We start from the raw sequence: 20,373 nt of genomic DNA on the forward strand, positions 1-20,373 counted from the left end.
GTGATTTTGGCTACGGATAACAAAATCGCTATGCAGGTGATTCAAATGGAAGCAAATGAATCAAACACTAATACAGATTTAATTTCAAGCATTAAAGATCTCTTGAAGAAGGAATGACAAGTTAAGATAATTCATGTGTATCGTAAATCTAGTCGCTCGATGGATTCTCTTGCAATTATGGTTTTTCAATATCTTATAGGTATAATGTTTCTCAGGGATCCTCTTAGGAGTAGTGCATCAATCTTATTAAGTGATGTTATGGGAATTTAATTCCCGCATACTGTATTGACGTAATTATTCTATTTTTATTTTTTTCTTAAAAAAAGAATAGTTTACTCAACCTTTGTATTAAAACAATTGTTTTTACAATATTATAGAAGTTACTAAAAATAGTTTTTTTTTATAAATACGAAATTTCTTTTTTTTTTACTCTTAATGAATATGAAATTTCTTGCCTATATTAGTTGATGTTTAAAAGGGATAGCGATTGAGGTTATTTTGTTTCATTGGTAAAGAAAGGATCTTAAAATCTCTAGATCTCATATCAACTCCAAACATTCGTAGGATTAGTCAACTTTATCTCGAATTTTTTCCCTATATGCTAATTTATTTGTTTGATTTTATTTCATTATTTATTTCTTAATTAAGATAGATATAATGCTTGAAAAAAACCTCTAAACTATTTAAGAAAATTCAAACAAAACCTCATTCTTCTATTGTGTTCAATCAAGTTTTTGTGCTTTCATTTTAGGTCAAATAGACCCTTATCACTAATAATTGATTAATTATCAATAGTCAAAATATCACTTATCATTTAGATTCATGTGGTGCCAACATGAAGGATGAAAATGTCATTTGACCAATCGGCATATCACTTCATCATCCATTATAACATGTGTTATTGATTTTATCATGCCAATGTACCTATAGTAATAAATAATATAATGGTAAGTAGAGTGTTGAATCCCACAAAAAATTGTACTAACTTTTGCTAAGTAATAAAATTAATACGACCTAATTTTATTCCAACAATCAAATTAAAGTAATCTAGTAGAAGTAAAACTAAAACTGAATAGTAACTACATAAAATCTAAAAGCTAATTAACAAAACTTTATTTAAAAAAATCCAATTAATAAAAGCTTAAGATTACTATATCCTTCAGCATTTCATCTGAATCCTTTTTCTCTCTCTAAGCTTACTTCAATGAATTAAGCTGCTAACATAGTCTCAATTTATTCATAAGTCTCTATCAAGGTTTTTATAAAATAATTTTTTTGTTAATTTACTCTATGTCTATGTAAATTAAATTGAAGAAAGATTTATTAAGTTTATGTTGTAATCTTGACTACATGCGACATATAAGTATGTGTTTATCCTATATGCAAATCAAATCACCTAATCAACTAAGTGAATTTGAACACATCTTATGCCATTCATGGCCTAATTTAATAAGTTGTATTTAAATATCCAAATCAACTAACTGGTGTCAAGCAATTAAAAGCATTAAACACAAAATTAAAATAAACAACTCATATTTCATTGATAATAAGCAAAATAAAGATATAGTATTCAAAACTACATGTTGAGTTCAATTATAATCTTAGAAAAAGTAAATTAGTTAATAATATCTATTAAAAACATCATCCAAATAAAATTAACCATCAATCCAAGTCAAAAAAAGTGAGAGAAGAACAAAAGTGAAGAGAGAAACTAAGAATTTAAGCTTTCAAATCTCCAATCTTATTTGATTTCCCTTGCTTTCTTGCTTTCATTGATGGCTTCTCTCTAGAAAAGCTACTCTGAATACCTTTGAAAAAAGCCCTTAAAATACCTCTCAAAAGCCCTAATTTCCAAAAAATTGTAAATATAGAATTTTTAAATCACGACACAGCGTCGCAACCTTCCTCCCTAGGCTCCATGTTTCTCCCTACTCTCAGTTAAAATATGGTGCTTCAATTCTTCTAGGGTGCCACAGCGGTGTGCTCCTTGGTCCTTGTATGGCAGCTTGGAAATCAAAGGCGTTACAGCCACTTTCTCTCCAAGGCTGTGGCCTTCGTTTTCTCATGATGCCTTGTGCAAAAACTACAACAATTCAGCCAATTCCAAAGTAATTTTCACCTTAATATGACTTAAACTAAATGAAGTAGTAAACATGAAAATTGTAACCCTATCTCTTTGCTTTTCAATGACTTAAGAATAATGTCAATTGCACTTATGGAGTAAGAGTTATGCTCAAAATATTGCAGCATGTACAAATGAAGCTATCCTCACACTTGAACGGATTATCACCAAATAAAGTCTCTTCATCAAATTTTTTACAAAAACAATAAAATAGATTAGCAATAACTAAACTTAAAATAATTTAAAACAATTTAACATAAGATTAAATTAAAATAACTTAAATTAAATTGACTCAACATGACTTAAACTAAATTAAGAAAATTGACTAAAACTACCTAAATCTGCACCTAACACTCAAAAACTTAGCTATTTTAGTACTCAAAATGTAACAAAATAATTCTATGTAATTAAGTTATGAACATGTCAATATGTCTTGTTATCATTAAATAACATAAAATGACAAATGACATTTTGACTAATAACAATTAGTCAATTATTAGGAATAAAAATTTATTTAATTTAAAATAAAAATATAATAGCTCATTTAATTGAATCTAATAAAAGAATAAAAAATTATTTAAAATTTTCTGAAGAATTAAGGAATTTTTTCAAGTATTATATTATTAAAATATCATAATATCAAAAAAAAAAAACTTGCTATAATCCGAGCAGTGCTTGGGTAAGTAGAAATTAGTTAGCATATGCAACAGCTTCCAAGGAAAGTAAAGGTTTTTGTATACCGAATTCAATTTGACATATCTGGAGCGCACATTAATCTAGAGAAATGGAGAAAATCAGAAAATTCACATATGCACAGATTCAGGAATATTGTTTATGGAGTGGAAGCGGCCACAAGCCATAGCGTACTCTTAAATGTTCACGCGTAGGACCCATGGGGACTGGTCGGCTGTCATCACTTATCAAATTGACTTGTACACCGGGTTTCCTCACTTCCAAATCATTACAAGATAGAATTATTTGTTATGAGCAAAATCAACCGCATTAGGTTTAATGCCAAAATAAAATCACATGCCAACCCAATCTTTCCTAGTTCTTATGGATACAGACCAAAGGACTACTCTTTCTTTATTATTTATAATATATTTTAAGAAATAAGGACAACTATACTCGGTCCAGTGAGTAAATTTTTTGTGCTAATTTACCCCCTGACCTTAATATTTAGTAATATTAGAAGTACAATATGTACGCAAGATGCTTTTTTTCAAAAAAAAAAAAACTTGTGTACACAGTACGTTTATTTTTCCTATTTTACAACCATAATTTTGAAAAAAAAAATAAACTCAATTACTTTTTGAGCGAAAAGATTCCTTGACTTATTACTAAACCAAATATATTTAACAATTCAGATATTGTACAAAATATCCATGAAGTTAACTAAGTATTTAAAAGAGGACGCTCAAAACCCATATCTCTCATCTTATACTGCAAAGGAATTGCATGTTAATAACGTCCGGTCAGTCCCAACGGAAGACAGAAAAAAAAAAGTATATATTTATGCATTTAGGCTATATGAAGGGAGCATTGAATGTGGTAGATGGTGATTACGTTTCGAGAAAGCTAACAAAGCTTTGGTTCTAGCTAGAACCGGATTATGTCCAGGGATCGGTATATGTTTTTGTATTTTATGTATTCTTCCAGCGTTTTCTATGCACATAACAAAAATATATATTCCCGTTGCCTTTGAAAATGACAACCAAAACAGCAATATCAAATCTGACTAGTAGATCTCATTCACATCCAATCGCCCACTTAACGAGTCAAATATGGAAGCTAAAACGAGTTTGATGAGTCAAATTGCAACTCATATAAGTAAAACGCTTAATAATTGAAAAGATAAATGGAACTGCTTTCAAATACCGATAACACAATTTATAAATAACTAAATAAAAGTTAATTTGGGATGTTGATTTATTACAAATAGCTGTAGCTTTTTTTCTTAGAATTAGGAGATGAGAAATGGAATCTTGCTTTTTAACAAAAAAATCATACATCAATCAATAAATCAAATGTTTAAATACTATAGAGAGTTATAACTTGTTTGTAATAACTATAAAAAAATCACCACAAAGAGCTTGTGGGGATTGGGGTTTAATGGTAATTCAGCTTCAATTAAATGATAACGCTTATGTTGACAAAGAACATACAATTATTGTGTGGATTTATAGGGAAAATGTATAGCTAATTTGTAGTACTATTATTAAGTAGTAGAATATACAAATGAAAGATGAAGAAAAAGAGGAATAGAAAGCAACTTCTTATGGCCCAATGGCATGTCTCGCTTGCCCCTTGATGTGAACTTCATGTTCCTCCACTCCCTCCCTTCTCCTATTCCTTTCACCTCCACCTTCAACCCCCCTAATTTATTGCCTTATTTAGGAAAAGAAAATTTAATCTGCATCGATCGAAACGAGATGTCGAGCGAAAGAGGGAAGGATGTCGCAGAAGGATCATCAAGGATTCCCGGTGATCATCAGCAACAGCCTGCAACACCTAGCCGTTATGAGTCACAAAAGAGAAGGGACTGGAATACTTTTGGGCAGTACTTGAAGAACCAGAGGCCCCCAGTTCCTCTTTCACAGTGCAATTGCAACCATGTGCTGGACTTCCTTCGATATCTGGATCAGTTTGGCAAGACCAAGGTTCACCTGCAGGGATGCATGTTCTACGGACAACCCGAGCCGCCTGCTCCTTGCACTTGCCCGCTCAGGCAAGCTTGGGGCAGCCTTGATGCTCTCATCGGGAGGCTTCGAGCTGCCTACGAAGAGAATGGAGGGTCACCTGAGACCAATCCTTTCGCTAGCGGCGCTATTCGAGTTTATCTCAGGGAGGTCAGGGAGTGTCAAGCCAAGGCAAGGGGAATCCCTTTTAAGAAGAAAAAGAAGAAGCCGAATCAAGGCAAGGGAAGTGATGAATCCAGCTCCACCATGCAGTTCTCTTAGATTCATTTGGCTTCTTCTGGCGTACTATATATGGTAATTTATCAATCTACCCGCTTCTGAATATGCTTTCATATGTACAATTTCACTTTAAAATGCTAGATCTAGCAGTGCTATTATTCTCAATTTCATGAGATCAATAACTTTATGTAGTTTCTGAATTAAACGACTTGTTTTTAAGTGATTTTTTTTTACATTTAAATTAGTTACTCTTATAGTACTCTAGTAAATGACATTAAGCTGTCTGTAGCTACTGACATACAAAGACAAATCAATAGCCTCTTACTCATTTTCTGGTATACCAAATGCAAATTAATTAATCCTCAATATCGTAAACCATTTTCCTTTGGCTTCCACTGAAATTTAGAACCTTCATATCTGAAAACAAGAACCCTAATTTTCATTTTGACACGCACGCTCTTGTATATAAACATTGGAGTGACGGAAGTCTCTGAGTGATGCTACTCATGGACTGAGTAGCTTTTACTACTAGGTATCTTGTACTCTTTGGAGACATCTAGTGCGATGGTGACAATGTAGTAACTCTATAACGCAGGCAGAGCTGCTTGTATTATGGGGAAGATTTCTCTCTCTCTCTCTCTCTCTCTCTCGTTTACACACACACACACTCAGACCCAGACAGACAACAAACTAAAATTATGCAAATAATTAGACACTGTATAAATAGTTGCTAAATTTAATATTTGATACTTCATGATAACTTTTCCTTGATTTAGCTCTTTTAAGATTCTGCGGATTTTGTGCCCCATGAATGGTCAAGTGAGATATCATACTCTTTTTCATGTTTACAAATATATAATACACAAATGATTAAAAGCAAACGACTAATCAATGTTTAAGGTTTCTTAACAAATCAACTTAGTTAATATTTTAGTGTTTATCCATGCTTTTTGTGTAGCTTTTGCTCAATTCAATTAACATAATTAATGCGAATCTTTACGATGCAGGAGAAACCTAATGCTTAATTAATTAATTAACAATTCTTTCGTTTAACATTAACAATGATAACAATTTAACTAATGCCCCACTGATTTTGCTTTTCTTTAGTGCAGAAGATCTTTGCAAGGCTAGTTTTGAGATTTTGCATCTGCATTTGTAGTTGCCCTTTGTACCTTCAATAGATTGCATGTTGTCCAATATCAGATTTTGTGGGACAGTAAGTTTATTCCATTTGCAATATATACTTTAGTTTTCAGATTAAAGATTTGGTTCGAGGTAAAGGTTTGTTGGGTTCATCAAATGGCTGAGCTTTAGGCATCAAAAGAATACATTGTTTTTCTTTAAAACTTTGTTTTTTTTTTTAAGTTTCTATTTTACGCTTAAAAGTTCACGTGTTCTTGTCTCTCTTGTTCATCATCTTCTCTCCATCGATTCTATATAATATAGTATAGCACTTCCTTTAGTAATTATGATTTGGAATGTTGGCCAAGGCGATGTGTATGGAGAAGCATTCTTGGAATGAAGGTAGGGTTCTTTCTTTTCTTTTTCTAGACCAACTTAAGTAGAAAGTATGCCAAATTTCTTCTCCATTTTCATATAAGAAAAATGTAATTTTGCCTTTTGTCGACCATTTCTATTCATAAAATTGCATGACCAACAAGATATTAGAGACAAATAATTAGAAAATGTGCAAAACTACCAAAATTCAACCAAATAGATTAAAATTCCTCAGAGTCAATAACATTAGGGTTCATTAGGGGTTCCATAGCCTTGCCTTTTTTTCAACTTGGAAATTTCAGTTTATTTTTCGACTAGGACAATTTACATCAATGTTTCTCGTTTAAGGTCCCTATACATGTACCAAAGAGATCGAGTCACTATAAGTTTCCTCCTAGCTTTATCAAGCACCAAAGAATTTGTGTTATTGTGTTACCATTTGAGCTTGGAGACAACCTCATTAGCAAATGGTGTTTCTTTAGGCTGAGACAAAAAAAGTAGTGTTTCTTTAGAAAAATTGTTCCTGATATTTGCCATGTTTCTTGGAATCACGTACGGTCGGTTTTAAAAAGTTCAATCATTCCTTTCGGGACTTTTAATTAGGACATATCAATGTATGGCATTCATGAGCTTTTTCATGCCAGTTCTCATTTATGAACACAATTAAGCCTTTCTTAAATATATTGGTTAGTTACACAAAATTAAGGAAGAGAAATATCTTTCATCCCTTTTGCCCACTCTACTCAAATATTAAGATCTGAATCTAAAACCTCTATCTTTGTTTAGGAAGAAGATACTGTTAGGCTAGCCACTTAAATAAAGCCAGCCCTTCAACATGCACATAATTGCAATTTTGGAAGTACTGCTTTGATAGAATGCAAATCCTACTTGTTAATTTGCTTCTTTGGTATGTTGCTGCATGTATACTTACAACTTAGCACTTTGGTGCTTTAAGATTATTGGGATTTTATTTTCATTTTACATACATACACATGTAAGATATGTACATATACATGTGTACATATACACACTTCATGAAAGAAAAAAGAGAGATTTGCTATATATTCAGATAAGCTGTGCAGACATGTTGAACTGACGGTGTACTTTCACGCAGGATTACATGACAAAAGAATCAAATGGAAGGGGATTGTTAAAAGATAAAATCAATTGAAGATTCAGCTCAGTTTGGGGTTTTCAGCATTTTGTACTTGCCAATAGCTATAATTAAAGGGAGTTGGGTGTACATAACTCTCTTCGCGTGCTGGTTAAGAGTCTCCATTTTGTTTGCATTATGGTTATTTTTGTAAGCTCTTAGTAGATGATCACCAACTCTTTAGATGAATATGTCCATTTTATGCCTAAACTTCCTATTCCAAATATTCATAATAATGATCATCTCCTAATATATATTCTCTGTCCCTTAATATGCACACATAATTGACATCCATCTGTCGTTGTTAGCTTCTGTTAATTCCCTGTACGTTAAACCCTATTGTCCATTCCCGTATTCCATGTTATTAATTCAGAATGGTACACGCTCTGGGCTTTCGATTAATGTTGGCTTGCTTTGCCATTAAATTTCTGAGAGCACCCAACAGCGAATGCCTTCCCACCACTTTCAAATGGAATATATATTGCATTTGAGACCAAAAATGATGAGAAAGCATCGCTTCATTAGGTGAGAATACATACTACTTTCAAAGAAAAACAATCGAAAAATGAAGGGCCTGCTTAGATCCCGCATGCAACATTAATTTGTCTAAGGGTTTATTACTTCGTACGTTATGAAAAGGGTGTCCCTTTTTTTGTTCTTAAGTCTAATTTATAGAAGGCTTTTCTGTTGGTTTTGTAGTAGTTTCATACTTTTTTTATTTATGATTTCAGTAAACATCTATAAATGCAAACATATTTCATGTAATATATATATTTTTTTTTGGAAAAGCAAAATGAGAAGTTTCATTTCTTGAAAGAATGTAATATATAATATATAATCGTGTCATGCCAACAATTACATAAAAGTTAATAACATATCTTAAACTAATGCAAATTTCTTTTACCATTGACAGTTTATTGTAAGTTCATTTATAGATAATTCTTCTATAAACATTTATTATCAATTTCTATAAATTTTAATTTGTCAATTTTAATTCCTATATATTATCCTTTTTAACAACTCATCCCAAGTACTTTTCAAAAAAAAAAAAAACTCATCCTAAGTACCTTATGAACTAAGTTTTGTCCCAGCTTCCTATATTTGAAAATTCTTTATTTTAGAGTACTTAAAAATACTTGTATGTATGGTTTAATAATTGAATTACATTATGCATATTTATTTTGATTGAACTAAGGTATTAGATACTCCAAATTTTGGATACATTAATTTATCAAGTATGTTGCATGTTGAGAATTGTTGAGGGAATAAGTGGATATCTCTAGTGAAGGAGGAGTATTTCCTCGATAAACGAGTGCTGTTAAAATAAGATTAATTATAGGAACAAATTTTTTATTTGAAAAACCGTGACTAATTCATTATTAATGGTCAACAAATCAAGTCATGGACCATCACTTCTCCCCTCGCCCCCACACGCCCCCGCCACCCCCAAGGCCCAGGGGAGCAGTGGCTTCTGTCCATGGAAAAGAGAAGTATCACCTATGAAAAGACATTAGGGTGAAAAGAAGAGAGAATTATAACTTCATACATAGAATATAGCTAGAACTACTAGACTACTACCTTTGTGTGTTGCCTGCATTAATACCTTTATCATGGTAATTTTTTTGTAATGCAAATCCTATGAATGAAATCAATACTTATGCCTTTGAAAAAAGAACATAGTAAGTTTTCACGCTTCTAACAAGACTCGATGAGCAAAAACACATGGAATCGATACCAATTAAATGGTGATCTGGTCATGAATTTTTTAATAGTATAGGAATAGACAAGACTAATGTAGCTCTGACAGAAGAGAGCAAATCATAAGAAATTAAGCATTGCCCCACATCGTAGTGAGTGCTAGTATACGTAGGTCGAAAATTTGCATTGGTCCTTCAAGTATTTAATTAATGAACTTTAGGTTGCTACTTAGGGGTTGGGAATTATTATTTCCAAAGCAGTAGGTTTTCTTCTATAAGAAAGGTATTGGAAGAAGGGGATTTGGCATATTTAGAGGCTGCTATTACCGCTTTATCAAGTGTTCCTTAGAAGGGGAGCATGCTTAAAAACTCTTTTTCTTAATATTGCAGAAACCAAAGTGAAACTGACTTCTTAACAGCTGCCAATGGTTACAAAAATTTAGCCTCTTTCCAATTGAAGCCAAAAGGTTTGTCTTTTTCTTCGAGCTTTTAACTCTTTGGCTGGATAGCATTCATTTAAAGGAACAAACCCTTACCCTTTCCTAAACGCTAACTTCCTAAATTAAACCTACTTTTGTTAATTACAGGGCCCCATTAACTTGGCTAGTCCATGAAAATAATCAAAACCCAATTAGAATTTATCCTTGTTTTAATATAATATACGTACCAGAAGGAAAAAGAAACTCCTATATAAGATGAAGAATCTAGGAGGAAATGGTATGACCGCATATCATTACATTCAATGAATCCCTGTACTGAGGATTGAACCTTTTGTCTTCGCACATAAATCTCGTCACTTTCATCGGATTAATCAATAAATTTAGTGTCCTTAATAACGCGGCAAACTTGACTTCTAGGCACCTAGCACCTTACCCTTTGCATGCGGAGAAGGCCTAGACCCTTTGATAATTGTTCTGATGCCACTATTTCCCCGTTTAAGTTCACGAGTTTGAATGATCCATTCTTCATCTACTAACTGTTTTTCAACAATTTTATGCATATATATTTTTTTATTTTTTACTTAGATGGTTTTGGCTTCTTTAGGTAAATTAAGGGGAAAAAATAACTTAGGGATATCTCGTGAATTACAATTAAAATTAAGGATAACTTTTATAAAGCTTAAATAAATAAAAAAAACTCTTAAACTATTTCACTTTCTTTTTTTATATTCAAAATACACATTTCTTTTATTTTGTACTCACACAAACCCTTAACTCTATCAAAATCATTAATTATATCAATTAATTTTTTAATCCACGTAACATATAGCGTGGCTTGATAACGTGACAACATGAGGATTGGTTGCAATTATTGAATTGTTAACAATTGATGAGAGAGAAAGATCAAGGTGTTTAGAACATGAGCAAAAGTGCTTGGAACCATGATGAAGGTGGTCGAAGGTGGCTCGAGAGCCTTCACTCAGTGTTTGCAGACAACTTGAGCAATAAGCTCTCATGGATAGCCATTAAGGGAGCATTCGAGGAATATGGAAGAGTGGTTAATGTCCATATTCCTCGGAGGGTTGCTAAAGACAAGTCCAGGGGAGTAAACTTTATTTTTGTTCATTATTGCGATAGAAACGAAATGGAACAGGCACTCAAGTGGGAGGTCACCAATCGATTGATGGGAGAAGGGTTGTGGTGCGAAGGGTTGTGGTGCGAAGGGTTGAACCATGGAGGAAGCCAATGGTGGCATAGGCGAAAAGTGTAGCGAACAGATGTGAAAAGGTTCCCAAAACTAAAAGTATAGAGTTGACGAAAAGACGCTTAAGGATGTCATCATAGGTGGGAAAAAGGACAGTAGCAAGACTTTAAGGGGTGTCAATCAAGCCACAATGTCCAAGCCAAGTACAGAAAAGAGGTCGGATAAAATAGCAAAGTCGAATTATGGTGATGGCCCGAAACAAACAATAGGGCAGAAGCCTTCAAGTTAACTTCATTTTAGGAACGCAACAGTGAGTACCAACATTCCAGATGAGGCAATGGACTGGGTTAAGTCTAGCGTGATAGGAAAATTGTGTAGAAAACTAGATTGCGAGCTAGTGCAAGACAAGTTGATAAAGGAGTGTTTCTTTGTCCAAGTAAAGGAAGTTGTAATTTTGGAGAATTACTATAACATTTTTGACTAATGGTTTGAATGACTCATACCAATCGATATAGCAAGAACAGAGAGGAAAGTAAGGGTTTGGATTAAGCTTGAAGAGGTCACAATCAAGCTCTAGCATCCCAATACTTTTAAAACTGTGATAGATTGTTAGGGTGAGCTAGTAAGGGTGTACAAAAGTACCTTTAAAAGAGAAAGGCTGGACAGAGCTTTGTTGTTGATGAAAATCAATAGTAGGTTCACTATTCCGTCAAGAGTATGCTTGAGGCAGAAGGGAGAATTCATAGTGAGCATCGCTAGGGGTAAGCTTAATGATAACTTGAAGGTTTACTTAATTGACGAAAAGGTCCAACCGAAGGATAATTATGACAAGGTTATTTCAGAAGTCCAATAAGGGTTTACTAGAAAAGCTCCAATCATCGAAGGTTACCAATTAAGCACAACAAGCGAGTTAATTGATGTGGAGATATGAGATTGTACAATGTCAGGAAGGAAGCTAGCGAATTTCAAATTAAAGTCATTCTGTAAAAGATAGTGCTCTACCAAGACAAAGGACAAAAAGTGAGATTTGAGGAATAAAGAAGTAGAGAGTCAGAGTTTAAAAAAGGAACCAAGCAATGGAAAGGTGGATAAAGGTTAGAAGAAAGAGTACAAGGAAGGAAATTTTGGAAAAAAAAGAATAGACAAGCAATTTGGAAATGAAAGGAAGGGCTAATACCCAAAAAAGATGGTCATGGGTTGGGATAATAATCGAATTGGTGTAGAGGCTATTGCCCGCAAAGAACTCCTACACTGTTGAAGCAAAATTTGGATTAATGGGTGACAAATTCAAAGGTTAATCCCAAAATAAAAAGACCCTAAAAGATTTTTCCATTAAAAGAAGCCAAATGGATAGCTTAATGCATGATTGCTTTAGTAGGCCTAAGGGTATTGTTAAGCTGAACAGTGAGATAGAGTTGGGAGTCATGGATCAAAACTTAAGGGAGGAATTAGTTAGGCCACTAATGGACTAAAGCAATAATGGTTTTAAAAACACACTTCACAACTTGCTCCATTCACTAACTCAAAGTCTAAGAGAGCCATTGCACCAAAGTGAGCAAGGAAATGAGCTTGATAATTTGGTCAAGAAGTCTGATTTGTCTAATGGCATTATAGAGGATGGTAGTGCTGAGTTGGTCTAGTCAATCAATGCTGAGGAATCAAGATCTACACATACAATATAAATATGGATTTAATAGGCTTTATAGGAGGAAGTGGAAAGGACCACCCAAGCAAGGAGTTGAATTTGGAACAAAGTTCAAATGATGAGAGGTGAAGCAAAATCGTGCAATGAAGCAGAAGAGGGAGAAACAATTTCAAAAGTTTTTCTTCAGATTTGTTGAAGAATAGAAAAGGGTCAAAAAAGAGAGGTAGTAATTACAAGAAAAAGAAAGCTAATGGAAAAACTAGAACAACCTCAGCAAAATCAAGCAAATCTAGCAAAATAAAAAGAAAGGTTAAACAAAAAATTAATGAGGAAATAAAAGCTGTTGACGTGAAAGAAGAAATTCATATTGATGGGTCTATCTTAAACTGTAATATTTAGAGTGGAAATCTAGCAATAAGAAGTAAGGCAAAAGAAATCTAGGATCTAACAAAAAAATTGGTCTTAACTTTTAAAAAGGATAGAGAATCAGTCATCCAGAGACTGGTGAAACTAGACAACGTAGACAAAGGGAAAAGGCACATCCCAGCACCAGATATAGCTTAGAAAAGAATGACTTGCTTTTTAGTTACTTTTTTCTTGTTAAGCTGTTTCACTAATCTTATGAAATTGATTACATGGAACATTAGAGGGCTAGGGTAGAGAGTAAAGAAAAGAGTTGTAAGGTAGTTGGTGTTGAAAGAAAAACTTGATAGGTTCTTGTAGGAAACAAAATTAGAGATAGTTGAAGATAGAATGGTTAAGTCAATTTGGGAGCGTAATCTGTACCAGCACATACCTTGGAGGTCGCTTCGGGAGGGCTATTAGCAATGTGGAGTGAAGAATTTTTTTATAAAGAACAAATCATTGAGTCTAGGTGCATCATACTACTTGTAAGAGTAGTGAAGAAATAGAACTTTAAATGCGAGATAAGAAATATCTATGCTCCAAACACGAATAGTGAAAGACAGAGACTTTGGGAGAAAATTCAATGAATAATAAGCTCTATAGGTGGATCATGGTGTTTAAAAGGCAATTTCAATGTCACTATCAATAAGGAGGAGATAGTAGGTAAAAGTTATAATGGTCATGCCATAGCCCAGTTTAAGAGATTCATTGAGGTTATGAAGCTAATTGACTTATCAATGGACAAAAGTGAATACATTTATGAGAACTTCAAGAAAAATGAAACATTTAGCAGGCTTGATATATTTTTAGTAAGTAAGGGGATTTTGAATGGGTTCAATGAACTAGTGCAGAAAAGATTACCAGCTTCATTGTTAGATCATAATCCAATAGCCTTAGGGGAAATAAGAATGGACTTGGGACCAAACCCCTTTAGCTTCTTTAACCACTAGCTTGACAAGCATACCTTTGGGCCTATGTGTAGGAGAGCTTGGGAGGAGGTAGATTGTGATGGACGAAAACAACGAGATATATGGAGGAGATTAAAGGAAATCAAACCAATGCTTAAGGAGTGGCAATGAAAGGAGTTAAGTGATGTGAAAAAGAAGGTGGTGGAAATTGAGAAAATCATTCAAGATGCAAAGAAGGAAATAGTATAGAGAGGTAGGCCTCAAGAGTAGAGGGATATTGTGAGGACCAAGAAAGGTGAATTATGGAAACTCTAAAAAGATAAGGAAAAGAAATGACATTAGAAGTCAATGGTCAAATGGTATATTGAAAATGATAGAAACACTATGTTTTTGCACTCAATTGCATCATCGAAAAGGAGGTCCAACTTCATTCCATGTCTCAAAATGAAGAATCAAATTATAAAAGAGTCAAAATAGTTAAAGGATAGTATTGGTAACTATTTTGAGATGATTTATAAGGAAGACAAATTATAAAAAGTTAGGTGACACATTTAAGGTCCTGAAGAGGAATAAAGCATGCGAGTTGGAGAAAGAGTTTACTAAGGGAGAAATGTGGTAAGCCATTAACTCATGTGGTGGGAATAAGCTTTGGAGCTTGACGGGTTTAGCTTGAATTTTTTTAAGAATCAATGGCAGGTGATTAAAAAGGAGTTAATGAGCTTTATAGGAAATTTTTTGAGACTGGGAACATTGATGGATATGATAACGTCATGTTTATCACCCTTATACCTAAATGCAAAACCACGAAAAGCATCAATGATTACCGATTGATAAGTCTAGTGGGAAGCATCAAAGGAAGACAGTTAGTAGATTGTACTCATATAGCGAATGAAGTGGTGGATATCATGAGGAAAAATAGAGAGGGGGGACTATTTTTTAATAATGATTTTAAAAAAACTTATGATATGGTCAGTTGGGACTTATTGGATTTTGTGTTAGGAAATATAAGGTTTGAGGAGAGATGGAGAGGTTGGAATAAAGTGTGCATTTTTACAACTAAAATTTCAGTTCAAGTGAATAGGGTTCCTACTATGCAATTTATGATGAAGTGGGACTAAAACAAGGATGCCCATTCTCCTTTTTTCTTTCAACTATGTAGCCAAAGCTCTGAGTGTTCTTATGAGTGAGTCGGTTAGATCAAGAGAATGTAAAGAAATTGATATTGAAAATACCTTCCACTTGTAATTTGCAATGATATAGTGATTATGTGCATGCTAGAATAGAATTTGATCAAGAATGTGAAGTAGATTTTGAGGAGCTTCCAATTAATCTTAGGTTTACACATTAATTTCTAAAACAATAGTCTTTTTAGAGTAGGTCTTGAGGACAAGTTGGTAGAGGAATGGGAAAGTAAGATTGGATGTAAAAGGGAGAGATTCCCTTCTAAATACTTAGGTCATTTCATAAGGGTTAAAACCAACTCGATGGAGATGTGGAGACTAATGGTGAAGAAATTTAAGAGTAGATTAATGGGATGGAAAGGTAGGCTACTATCCTAGGGGGGTCATGTTACACTTATTAAGTCGATCTTTACTAGTCTACCAATCTTTTTCATGTCTTTGTTTAAAATGCCAATAGGGGTAAGTTAAAAGTTGGAGCATATCTAAAAGAGATTTGTAAGGTGTAGGACATCAAAAACTAGAAGGATTCATTTTATGAATTAGGGATCAATTTGTCCTTATAAGGAATTTGGTGGACTTGGATGGGTTGATCTTCAAACAAAAAATACAAGGTTACTTAATAAATGGATATCGATATATGGGAATGAGCAAAATAGCTTGTGGATGTGGGCATTGGCAGATTAAGAAGAGAGTGATCCTCATGGGCTAATCCCAAGTCTAGGAAAATTGAATAAGCAATCCTTCATTTGGAAGAATATAGTTAAACCTATTAGAAAATGACAAGAAGGTAACTCGGTCATCTTAGAAACGTTAGGCTTCATTTTAGGTATAGGGGAATGTTCTGATTTTTAGAATAAATAGTGGATTGAAAGGTATATTCTACGATAGGCATTCCCCAAGATTTACTCACTCGCCATTAACAGAAGTGGAAAAATGAAAGAGTTTGACCAGTAGGGGGAAGGGGAATGGAGATGGAGAATGGAGTTGTAAAGAAATATATTTGGGTGGGAAAAGGAACAATGGGAGCAATTACTTATGATCATTAATCAAAATCTTGTGGCGAAAGGGCATGAAGATACAATTGTATGAAAGTGGAGGTCGAGTGGAGAATACTCAGTGAGTTCGTACTGTCGATTTATGGCTAAAAAGAGAAGAGTTTGGAATGAACATTGGAGGAAGGTTTGGTTAAGTATTGCCCCAAGAAAAGTTGAAATTTCTATTATAGAATGCTTAGGGGTAGGCTAACCGTTAAAGTTAAGTTAGTTAAAAGAGGCTTACTTATAGTAGACTCGGCAATGTGTGTCCATTGTAGGGTTGGGGAGGAAACAATGGACCATCTATTTTTTTGGATTTATTGAAAGTTAGAAAGTTTGGTCGGGGTGGACCAATTTGAGGGGCATTAAATGGGTGGCACATTATAAAGCTATAATCTTCTTCCCTGATTGGAATGAACTAGTCCTAAAGGGAGACAAGAGAGTATGGCACATGGCCTTCTATGCTATCACTTGGTCTATCTGACTAATAAGGAATGAGGTAATGTTTCGTGGTAAGATGTGAGATATTGACCAATATCTTAATTTAGTTAGAGTACGAGTAGCATGGTAGGCAAAGGCAAAGTGGCTAAGAGATTTTCATCAACTAGACAATACTATTAGGTGTCCTAAATTTAAACACCGCTTGCCAGTAAAATAGCCAAGACAGGGAAGAATGTGGAGTGGGAACCACCCAACAGGGAATGGCTTAAATTCAATGTAGATGGAGTAGCTAGGGGGAGCCCAAGTCAAGCTACCATAGGAGGAATATTGAGAGATAAAGCAGAAGCCGTGAAACTATTGTTCTCAAAACTTGTGAGAGTCATTAAAGCTAATGTAGCTAAGGTGTTGACAATTAAAGAAGCTTTCAAATTGTTTGCCGTCTCAAAATGAGTACGGAGTCACTTCCTAATCATTGAGAACGATTCGAATAATATTGTCACTTGGATCCAATGACTCTTGGTCTTTATTGCCAACGACTTTTGCACGGCCTCTTTTGTGAGTGTACAAGTTTACAATGCCCAAACCATTTCAATATATGTCATGAAAAATCTTAAAATGACACATAAATCATTAAAACTAATAAAATCATTTTTTTTAAAAAAACGTGACAACATGATCATTAATTTGATTTTTTCGTATAAAATAAAATAATTTAATTTTTTTAATATTTAAACCTATGTATATTAACCTTAATTTACACTGTAAATTCGAAGTCACAAATACGCTAAAGCAGTTTTCTCTTGTATGAAGTTTGGACACGGGTCCCTATCATGTCCTTTCGCCCATTATGCCCAACCCCCTCCCCTACTTGCTTTTGAGATTTTGTTCTTTTTGTTTGACCATACCATCAATTATCAAGAATCGCACTAATTATCTTGCTTTGTTATCATCATTCATCAAGTTGCAGCTTTGTAATTTGCACCATCCTTGAGATGACATCCAGAATCATGTGCATGACGATGTCCCTTGCTGAAGGATAACTAGACAAATAAAGCTGACAAGTCTATTCGGTTTCTTTGATAATCAACAATCGTGATGGTTCAATAGGATCTTTGTTTGTTTTCCGTTGCCTTCATATATATATATATATATATAGATGGCAGAATTAATTCAATGCCAAGAAGTAAAGTTTACGGGCTCTTAAACATTACAGAAACTTATAATTAGGTTGTCATTTTTTTTACTTTATTTTGCTTGGCTTTCATTTTTCCAAGGCATCTAGCAATAATAGTTATTAAAACACTCAACATCTAAATATTTTATTTAATGATCATTGTGCGTATATTTCTTTTAAAAATATTAAAAAGTTCAAATCTTTCCTGTACAAAAAATATATTTGACAAAAAATTATATAATTGAATATTAAATTTTAAATATCACAATCAATCGCAACAATGAAGAAATTAAGTCAAAAAGATCAAGCCATGACGAATTAAATAAATATTTTGATGGGTATATTAGTTAAATGTAAATTATATAGATGTCATTCACATATATTTAAATTGTACGTTTGGAATAATAAAATATGTTTTATGTGATTGGGGTTTTGTCAAACCACTGTAGGACATGATCTTCAATAATTCTTTTAGTTTGAAATTTACCCACCACTTGTTCTGCATTTGATTGAGGATCATTTTTTTATATGAATATTCTCTTACGAGGTGATACAGGAATTATAAAATTCGTAGAGATTCCAAGTTTAGTGAAATAATTAAATCTCTCTAATTATTGAAATTGACTCTACCATTTCAAGAGTTTAAATGAGAGTTTCTTCCTTGGACTAGGAAAGGATTAAAGCCAATTCTGGGGATTGGTAAAGGGGTTGAATTCATTCTTGAATTGCCTTCATTTGATATTTTATTGAAAGGGAAACTTTTAATTTTGAGGTGGACCCTTAATTGTCTTTCCGTCTATTTCCTTAAACCACAAATCTCGTTTTCAGGATTTGATATGTCTTTTCAATCAAACAATGAAATGAATTAAATTCTCATATTACATAATTTATTTCAAAATTAAATTATGTCCAAAATTGTTTATCATCCAGAAAAATTTTGTCCTGATATAATATCATTTTAGAGTTTTGATTGATTATCAACAAATTTTAAAAAAACATGTAAATTTGATTTATACGAATTATTATTATATAAAAATTAAAATACAAAAACTAAAAACATAATTTAATCTTTCTAAAATAATGTCACGAAGCTGAAGAAATTTTTAAGAATTTTACGTCTTCCTCTGCCATGATTGCCCTAATCAAAGATGGTCAAAGATTTCAAGTTACCACAATATTAAAGCTGCGCAATCCATTTAGCTAGATTCTCAGTTAGGGCCTTTTGAGTTGAGAGAATTTTTCTGCTCAAATTCTCCCCAGAAAAATTTTCTTTCTACCATTGCCTCTGAGAATTTTTTGGGCCAATCATTAAGTTAGATTTGGGCCTGTGAGGATTTTTGGGCCCATAATGGGAACAAACTAATGTTGTATATTTTGTGTTTTTTTGGGCCCCAAAAAATTCTCTAAGGCCCATCTTAATTTGTTCATAAATTGGAGCTGTTAAATTGTGCATTTCTATACTATCATTATTTTGTGTAAATTAATAATTATATTTGATTTATTATTACTACTGCTATTTACTATAGTTTGTTTTAATTTAAATTTATTATTTTGTTATTATAATATTGTTCAATTAATAATTATTATTTTTGTAAACATTCGAAAAACAAAAGTGACCCATGCGTCGAAGTAGGTCACTCGTTCTAGTAAATATAAAAGTACAATAAATATGGACTCTCCACTTTTAAGAAGGATTCGAAATCCACGCTGTGTTAAACGGATAAGTTGCAGTCGTATGTTACAAGTTTGAAGGAGGGTATGACGTGGCTTTTAAAATGAGAGCAGGTGCTCAAGCTTAAGTGGAGTGGCAAAGTAAAAGGAAAAATATTGGCCGTAGGCAGTAGCAAACCGTCGCGTCTCCGTTGACTCCAGTGGCCATCGGATCTACTCATTCTGGCTGCAACACTCTCCCATCAACATCGAACTTGGAGCTTCGAGCCGCCACTGAAATAATCAGGTAATTTATTCATTAAGTAGGATCTGCAGCAATCCGCATGCATAGATACCAATTTGTAGATGACCTGTTTGAGAAATTGTCCGCAAGAATGCTAGTCTCAAATAATCATTTTATCCAATACAATGCACTACACAAATAATCGTTAGGATTCGGCGCATATTTCCCTGATGCTATGGCTTCTACTTGAACAGACACATCTGAGAGAGGGGGACTCTAGGTTGCCTGCTCCTTCTAAAATGATAAATGCGTTGGTTCTGCCTAGCAAAGTATGTACCTTCTTTGTTATCCACTTCCATCCTTTTTTTTTTCTCATATTACTTTTCCTTCTTTTCGTAAAATTAGAAAAATAGGAAAACATCTTCGCTCTGAATGTTTTTGCAATCTGATACTACAGCTGTTTTGGGATTTTGAGAGCAAAGGAGGTTGACGAGATTCATTTGTAATGCTCTGTTCACTGCTTTAATCAGGTTTACTGATCATTGATAAAATCAGCAAAGTGATGATAAAACCAGTAGAAGAATGAAGGGAAGGTCGAGAGACAATTGAGAGAAAAATGATTTCCCATTACTGAACAAGCAACTAACTAACATTGAAGAT

At 33.5% G+C, this 20,373-nt stretch overlaps 2 protein-coding genes across 3 annotated transcripts in view; both read left to right on the forward strand.

The window, feature by feature from the left end:
• Positions 1-4,365: 4,365 nt before the first annotated feature.
• LSH10 (LIGHT-DEPENDENT SHORT HYPOCOTYLS-like protein (DUF640)) lies at positions 4,366-7,956 on the forward strand. The gene is made up of 2 exons (XM_021418077.2): positions 4,366-5,115; positions 7,652-7,956. Exon 1 carries the CDS (start codon positions 4,414-4,416, stop codon positions 5,080-5,082), a length of 669 nt encoding a protein of 222 aa, XP_021273752.1. The 5' UTR covers positions 4,366-4,413; the 3' UTR covers positions 5,083-5,115; positions 7,652-7,956.
• Positions 7,957-19,505: 11,549 nt separating this feature from the next.
• PYR4 (pyrimidin 4) overlaps positions 19,506-20,373 on the forward strand; it is a 14,392-nt gene continuing 13,524 nt past the window's right edge. Inside the window, exons 1-2 of one of the 2 annotated variants that reach the window (XM_021418470.2) lie at positions 19,506-19,776; positions 19,968-20,042. In XM_021418470.2, the coding sequence (XP_021274145.1) occupies positions 20,013-20,042 (30 nt within the window). In that variant the 5' untranslated portion in view covers positions 19,506-19,776; positions 19,968-20,012. The remainder of the gene's footprint in view (positions 19,777-19,967; positions 20,043-20,373) is intronic. The other variant, XM_021418471.2, reaches the window with a different exon arrangement.

Source organism: Theobroma umbraticum, unplaced genomic scaffold (assembly GCF_002168275.2).
Source record: "Theobroma umbraticum cultivar Fairchild unplaced genomic scaffold, ASM216827v3 scaffold_44.0, whole genome shotgun sequence".
Lineage (NCBI taxonomy): Eukaryota > Viridiplantae > Streptophyta > Magnoliopsida > Malvales > Malvaceae > Theobroma > Theobroma umbraticum.